General features: G+C 44.6%; 1 protein-coding gene across 2 annotated transcripts in view; it reads right to left on the minus strand.

Annotated features, from left to right (window-relative positions):
• The window catches only part of DPYS (dihydropyrimidinase), a 72,905-nt gene that overhangs the window by 56,430 nt on the left and 8,307 nt on the right, over nucleotides 1-8,168 (minus strand). For both annotated transcript variants that reach the window (XM_081816388.1, XM_081816389.1), the window contains exon 2: nucleotides 1,798-1,956. In XM_081816388.1, coding sequence (XP_081672514.1) covers nucleotides 1,798-1,956 — 159 coding nt within the window. The remainder of the gene's footprint in view (nucleotides 1-1,797; nucleotides 1,957-8,168) is intronic.

Raw genomic sequence — 8,168 nt, forward strand, 5'->3', positions numbered from 1 at the left:
GGTTGACTTGTGCACCCCCTAAAATTCGTATGTTGAAGTCCTAACCCCGGGTACCTCAAAATGGGACCTTATTTGGAAATGGAGGCATTGCAGATCACATCAGTAGAGATGAGGTCATGAGGGTGGGCCCCAATCCAAGATGACTGGTGTCTTCATAAAAAGGGGGAATTTGGACACAGACATGCACACCGGGGAACGCCATGTGAAGACCAAGGCAGAGACGGGGTGCTGTTTCTACAAATCAAGGAACACCCAAGATTACCTGCAAGCCATGAGAAGCCGGGGAGAGGCCTGCACCGGATTCTCCCTCACAGCCCCCAGAAGGAAGCAACCCTACCAACATCTTGATCTCAAACTTTGAGTCTCCAGAATGGTGAGACAATAGATTTCTGTTTAAACCACTCAGTCTGTGGTTCTTTGTCACAGCAGTCCTAGCAAACGAATACATTTTCTGAACATAATTGGTGCTTTAACAATTCCACCAGGTAACCATTTGCATATTAACGTGTGAGAAACACTGGTAAGGACAAACATCTTCATCTTTGCTTTATATTGTAAAATAAGAGTGGGAGGAAGGAAGGAGAGAGGGAAGGAGGAAGGGAGGGAGAAAGGAGGAAAGCAGGAAGACCCTAAAAGCAGAAAAGAGATTAGATGCATCACTTAGAATGGTGTTTTGGGAGAAAAATTAACTTTTGCTGTGGACTGTAAACCTTGCTATTATGTTTGCAGACCCATTGGTTAAAGATTAATTACTTGTTTTATATTAATTTGGTTCCTGAAGCCCAGCTTCGAGGGGGGGAAGTGCGGACATAAGTTGCATGGTAACTTCAAATAAAATCACCCTTGTGAACCCTTTCCGGCAAAGGATTTCCAAATTAAGTCCAATGTGGAAAAACTGTTGGCAATTGAAATTCAAGTAAAAATTTCTTCCAAAGTACACATGCATGTTTTTTATGAGGAGAAATAAACATGTTTTAACATCTCTCAAAACTATCTTTTCTATCTGAATTCTGTCATCCTTTCTGCCATGGCCTAATGGTTAGCAGATAAGGAAAGCTGGTTTCAGCTCCTCCATGAAAGGATCTGACCCCATGTTGATACTAGAGAACAGAGCAGGAAGGGCACCAGGTGAGGGAGGATACAGCTGGGAGGCAGACTTCAAAACGTTCCTGTTCTATCCCTTCTTCTTTTTTTTCTCCAGATATTAAACATTTCTAATACAAGTTCTACTCTGTGGGAAAATACTGCTTAAAAGAGCCTGGAGGTGTTAAAATTGAGAAGTTCAGTACTTTTAAAAATTACAGCTAAAGGGCGCCTGGGTGGCTCAGTTGGTTAAGCGACTGCCTTCAGCTCAGGTCATGATCCTGGAGTCCCAGGATCGAGTTCTGCACTGGGCTCCCTGCTCAGCAGGGGGTCTGCGTCTCCCTCTGACGCTCCCCCTCTCATGCTCTCTCTATCTCATTCTCTCTCTCAAATAAATAAAATCTTTAAAAAAAAATTACAGCTAAAGATTTTACAATCCTTGGATCATGTATTAGGAAAGGCTATTGTGAATGGGTATAAGGATGTATCCTATCATCTTTATATGCTTTAAAAATTTTTTTAGTTTTTCAAGTTGATAATACTTCAGAGGATTCCAAATTCAAAAAGGTACAAAGGAATATGTAAGGAAAAGTCCTCCCTCTAATTCTGACTTCCAGTCACCCAGGAAGCAACTGATATCACCAATTTCCTAGGGGAGCAAGGGCTAGGGGACTAAATGGAAGAAATCCACCCCCACAACCCCCAGTGGTTCACCTGGTCACTCCACCATGTCACCGCCACGTGAAGGCTGTAGTCGCAGCAGACTTTGGGGTCAGCCCAGCTTCGCCAGGTCTCGAAGGCCTGGAGGAGGGAAGCGCCTTTCTGAGGAATGGCAAAATCAATGATCATGGTGGTGCCTCCTGCCAGGGCAGCCTGGAATCACAAGAGGGTTTCAACAGGTTAGCCGTCAAGTTTCTAGCTGAGTCATTTTTCTCCTTGAATGCTAGGCACTGGCAAGCCCTTGGGCAAGCTTGAGGGGTCCAGGAAATTGTGCAACAATGCTGCTTGTTCAAAAGACCCAGAGGGACACGGGGCGCCTGGGTGGTTCAGTCAGTTAAGCGTCTGCCTTCAGCTCAGGTCATGATCTCAGGGTCCTGGGATCGAGTCCCCCCGCCCCCCAGTTCCTGCATTCATTCTCTCTCTCTCTTACTCACAAATAAATAAAATCTTTAAAAATAAATAAATAAAGACCCAGAGGGACATGAATAGACTTTCCATAAATTAAAGTTGGAAGTACTGAAATTGCTGGAATTGTTTTGAAAAATGACATGTCTGATGAAAAGAAAATGGCTTTGGCCCAAACAAAATTCTCGGACTGCAAGGAAAAACTGACATGAAAACATGGAGAAGAACGCAAAACTTTTTCTTCTCCAGAAAACTAGACTCATTATTGTGAAATCTCATTTCATGAGAATCAGTCTCGGTGAATTCTATCTCCAAACTGCCCATGCTGCATGCCGAATCCCCAGAGACTCACATGGTACCTGCTTCACCTTCATTCCCCACAACCAACTGTCTTTCCTTAACTCCCAGCTGGCCCCTCTAATCCATCCCCACTGCTCTGGTCTTAGTTCAACCTCTTGTCATTCTTCCCCTTGATCGTAGTGTCTCAGGTTTTGCTTCCACTCCCTCCAATACAAACTCCTCGGGGCAAGTAGAAAGAAGCACATTCCGAAGCACAAAGGTTAAAACTGAATGCTTTTCCCCGCCTCTGGAATGAAGTTGAGTCTTTGTAACAAGGTCTACAAGGCCCCACATGATCTGGCTCAACTCATATTTTCCTTGGTATATTATAGTATATTATGTTAACTCATGATTAATTTAAAAAGTAAGTTAAGTAAGTTGCTTAATTAAGTGTCTTTGATGAACTACTGAAATTGATTTTACTTAAACTATCATCATGAGGTGGTTCATGTGCTTTTAACTGTTGTGGTCAAACAAGGTAGGTGAGGAAAACAAAGGAGCAGAGAGGGATGCTCATGCAGTCATTAAGGGCATTGACCACGGAGGCTGACTGACTCCAGGGCTGGAAGCTCAGATTCAGTGCTTACCAGCTGGGAATCCACCAGCCCCTCTCCCAGGTCCCTCTGCCTGCACCCCCATCACCCCCCCTGCAAAGCCTCCCTGGTTTACAAGCTCTATTCTTGCTTACTTCAATAGATTTTTTATTTTTCCTAAGTCACTTGGCCCTACTCCAGTTCTTTTTGCTCTCAAAAAATCTCACTTTTTGTACAGGATCCTATACTTCGTTTCTACCTTTAGATAACATTGCCTTATTCATGGCAAACAATACCTATTTGCATTTCTTAAGAAATCCCTATTGGTTCATTAAAGTAATGACAATACTAGAAAAAAAATCCTCAGGTTCTGTATTTTTATTTGAATGCAAATTAATCTTCTCGCCTTTTTCCTTCTTAAAGTGTTTTCCCAGTGCATCGCAGACATCCCTTGAGGACAAAGGGCATTTTTCTAAAAGCAAGTGCTGTTAATTAAAGTGTTAGAAGAAAGTACTTTTTTAGTGTCTATTGAACTATAAAATCAAGCTTAAAGAACTATTCTTTCCATTCTTTCCGTATTAAGTCTTCCACATTCAGGATGTGGGCAAATCAGATACACTGCTGATGGAACTACAAGAAGATGGCGCAGCCACTTTGGAAAGCAGTTTTTCAGAAAGTTAAACCTGGAGTTACCCTATGAGCCAGCAAGTCCAATCCTAGGCATTTATCCCAGGGAAATGAAAACCTGTCCACACAAAAACCTGTCCACAAATATTCAGTGCAGCATTATTCATAACAGTCCCAAAGTGGAAACTACCCAAATGTCCATGAACTGATGAATGGATAACAAAATGAGGTAGAGGAACGCTATGGAATCTTATTCGACCATAAGGAGGAAGCACTGGCACATGTGTGGATGAACCTTGAACACGTTACGCTAAGTGAAAGAAGCCAGTCACAGAGGATCACATACTCTCTGATTCCACTTGTACGAAATATCCAGAAGAGGCAAATCCACAGAGACAGTAAGTAGGGTAGTGGCTGCCTTGGGCTGGAGGGGTTGAGTCAAGGTGATAGCTAAGGGGCACCTAGTTTCTTTCTGGAGAGATAAAATGTTTTAACACTGATTTTGGTGATGGTTGCCCAATTCCAGGAATATACTAAAAACCACTATTAAGGTATACCTTAAACGGCTGAAGTTAAGTTATCTCACCAGATCTGCAGCAGGGAATATTATTAGCCCCATTTTAGGGTTGAGGAAACCCAACAGAGCACTCTTAAATTTAACTTGAAAAAGGCGGGACTGGAACCATGTCATCAGGCTCCAGAGCCTGTGCTTTGAGGAACAGCCAACAGCATGGAGTCACTCTGAGGAAGGGCCCATGAGGAAAAGCCGGCAGCTCGGCAGAAAGTGGTAAAGGGCAGAATTGAATTAAGACCTAGACTAGGGTTAATTCAAAGCATTGGTTCCAACAAGAGGAAGGCTGTGCTATCAGTCTGGGCAACAGGGCTCTGAGCAGATTCTCACTGGGATGACTGATCAGGTGACAGATGAGGAGACAGAGGAGGGAGGCAGCTCTGGCATGGAGGGGGAGCTTGAGTGTGGTGTGGAACATCCTGAGAGTGAGGGGCCTGGGCACATGTCCACTCTGTGTATTTGCACACAGAGAGAAATGCAGACCTGACCCTGAGGAGCAAGCAAGGGCAGGAGAAGGTTGTGGCAGTCGCCTTGGAGAGGATGCCAGAGGGGTCCTGAGGGTGGCCGAAATGACCCCAGGACAGAGAAGGGAGACATGATAATATAAATCACAATGCATGCTCCAGAACATTCCAACACTTAGCAGGAAAGCAACAGTATCGAGCCAAAACAACCATTTACAGTGGCTGTTTCTGGGTGGCGTGATGGCAGGTTGCTTCAATTTCCCTCTAGTTAAATTTTATTTTTAATATTTGCTAACTTTTCTATAACAAAGCACAAGTTTTACAAGAAGAAAAAATGGCTTTACAGATAGATGATCAACATGCATGCATATGCTATGTAAATAAAGTAGAGACTGTTGCTGATGCAGATGTGATGGTCAAAGGGCCATTTTCTAAAATGACAGCAGATCGAAATTCCTGGGGCTTCAATTTGCAAGCTCCCAAATCAGGATTTATCACACCTGCTCCACCTCCCTAGTTCCCCGGGAGCAGGAAAGGGAGAGGAGAACTGCCATGCACCTCTCCTTTGTTTCTTCTTGTTCTGTTTCTCCTCCATGCCCTTCCTCCCTCTCCTCCCCTCAACACGGGAACACATTTTGAGAAGCTCTACTGAATGGGAGGGGGTGTGGGCAGATGTATGGAAAACAAATCAGGGCGGCATGAGCCACTCACCGCAGGGGGCCCCTGCTGCCACCCTGGGTCCTGGCGATCAGCTGCAGCCACGGTCTGCGCCCCAGCCTCCTCTGAACCTCCCTCTTCCCCCTCCTCTCCTGGTGTCTCTGGTTACCCAGGGTCCTTTCACCGCCCAAGGTTACCTCAAACCCCCGAATATTATTTCAGTATTATTTCCTTCCACAGGATCCAGGCAGCCACAGGCTAGAGCGGCGGTTCTGTAATCCCAAATAGGGTGTTAAGGAGACGTGTTCCTCCCAGGAGGTACTGACCTCTTCAGAGAAGAGCTTGTAAATGCCCAGGCCTGGGTTAAGCATCCTATACACACTAGATCATTTAATTAAGCCTCGCGGTCTGGAAAGGTAGGAATGGTTTTCACTTTACAGTTGGGGATGTTGAGGCTCAGAGATGTCGAATGACTCCCCAAGGTTACATGGAGGAGCATACAACTCTGAGGGGTAAGTCTTACTTTCAGCCTACCCTGGGCCTCAATCCTATGCAAGCCATTTTCCCTCAGCCCCTCTTCCATGTCCTGGGATCTGATTTCCAGCCAGTTGTCCCAGGTCATCGGTGAATCATTCCTTTGAGAAATGCAGAGGTTGATAAAGTGAATCAAGCACTTAGGAAACCAAATGCCTTACAAAACAAAACAAATGCCATCAGACTGTGAACTGGAAAGCCACAAATGAAACGCAGTTTTATATGGCTCAGCTGATGTTCATCACTGTGACAATCACTACTGAAATAAATGTGTCCCTAGAAAATTAATAAGGAAGGGCTCTCTATAGTCGTGCTCCTTCATCTTCATGCATCTGCGGGCCCTGGAAGAATCTCCTTTATTCAGCAAACCAGCTGGTCAGAACATCACCTTCCTAGCCCACCTCAAATATTTTCAGGATCTGTCTGTTTTTTATCATCAGATCCTTTTAGGTTCACTTCACAAATGTTCTTCAGGGTTTACCCAACATTTGAGGAATGAAAAGAGTTAGGGAGGGGAGGGAGAACCAGTAAAGGGTGAAAATTTCTCTCGTTTTTCTGGGTGAACCTGAATTGTTTCCTTTGTTTTTACTGCTGATTGACTTCACTCCACTTTTATTTGTCAGATAGCCAAACAAAATGTATTTACCTTATCTAATCTTGGCTCATAAATCAATTCTTTCAGCTCCTAATTACTTCGGCTGTTCTCCCTTGAAAACCTTCCAATTTATCTAAAGCCTTCTTTTTGGGGAGGAGAGCAGGTGCTGTATCAGGTGCAAATGTGTTAGGACATACATTGAGATAAACTCCAACCAACAGCAGGGCCACAATATTATATAACACAAGATTCTATTTAAGAATGTATTAGGCGGTAAATCGTTATTGAAAGCATCCCAAGCAACGTCTTCCTTTTGACGGGATCACCAAATTTTCATTTCTAAGCTCATCCTGGAACAAGTGACTTTGTCTCATTAAAATCAATCATAGGGGCGCCTGGGTGGCTCAGTTGGTTAAGCGACTGCCTTCGGCTCAGGTCATGATCCTGGAGTCCCGGGATCGAGTCCCGCATCGGGCTCCCTGCTCAGCGAGGAGCCTGCTTCTCCCTCTGACCCTGCCCCCTCTCATATACTCTCTCTCATTCTCACTCTCTCAAATGAATAAATAAATTAAAAAAAAAAAAATAAAATAAAATAAAATAAAATAAAATCAATCATAGGACCTGATCAATCAACCCAAGTAAAGCAGAAAGAAATCCAAGAGGACATTTGAGCCTTAGGGAGAAACCCTGGACTGAATTCTCAGCTTTCTCAGAGTCGCTAAGACTTATGAAAACAAACTTCATGATCCCAATTTATGTTCCAACTCCAGAAGCACATTTGGCTTTGTAAAGATGACCTCCGCATTGCCTGTCTCCTTGTGTCCCTGAGTCTGACATATTAGCTGTACCACTGTCCATCCAACTCTGCAAACCAGATTGAGGAGTCACCCTGGACATTTATCTCTCTTCTTCTCGACATCCCTAGATCCAACTCACTGGCAAGCCCAGCTCTCCCCCAACCCCCGCGGGCTGCCTCCTACATATTCCATGAATCTCTCTCCTTCCTGTGTCTTCACTTCTGCTGCTCAATGCCATCTGCATCCTCTGACAGGACTAGAGCAGTAGCTCTTCATTGTCACCTCATCCCCAGCCATGTCTGCCACTGCCAATCTTATATTGATTTCCCTTTGCTCTTAGGATGGAGAAAAGACAATTATTACACATCCCACAAGGCTGAACTTCAGCTGACCCTTCCGCTTGCTCTTGAGTCACCTCCTTCCCAACCCATCCATCCCACTCCAGTGACACCGTCCCTCCCTCTCCTTGGAGAGCTCTGAGCTCCTTTCTTCCTCAGTGAGAGAGGTAAGAAGAAGCTCACGCCTGCTCTTCCCTTCCCAGCCCCTCTTCTACTTGGTCCAGTGACTCTTAACCTTGGCTGCACACCGGCATCATCATGGGAAATTTATCCCATCCCTCAGAGATCCTGATTGGATGGATATAGCTTCATCTTTGTCTGTCTTTTGCCCATTACAGTGCCTGGTACATAAATGTTCTTTAAATGTTTAAGGGAGTGTTAAAAAGAAAATCACAGTCCCAAAATGGAATGACTTACGCTAGGCCAAATCACCAAACCAGGGCTTAATACCTAATCAAACTGCAGTTTCAACCTGCCTCAGAAAAGTAGTCAGGGGCGCCTGGGT

This window comes from Leptonychotes weddellii, chromosome 4 (assembly GCF_054177405.1).
Source record: "Leptonychotes weddellii isolate Sample4059 chromosome 4, ASM5417740v2, whole genome shotgun sequence".
Taxonomy (NCBI): Eukaryota; Metazoa; Chordata; class Mammalia; order Carnivora; family Phocidae; genus Leptonychotes; species Leptonychotes weddellii.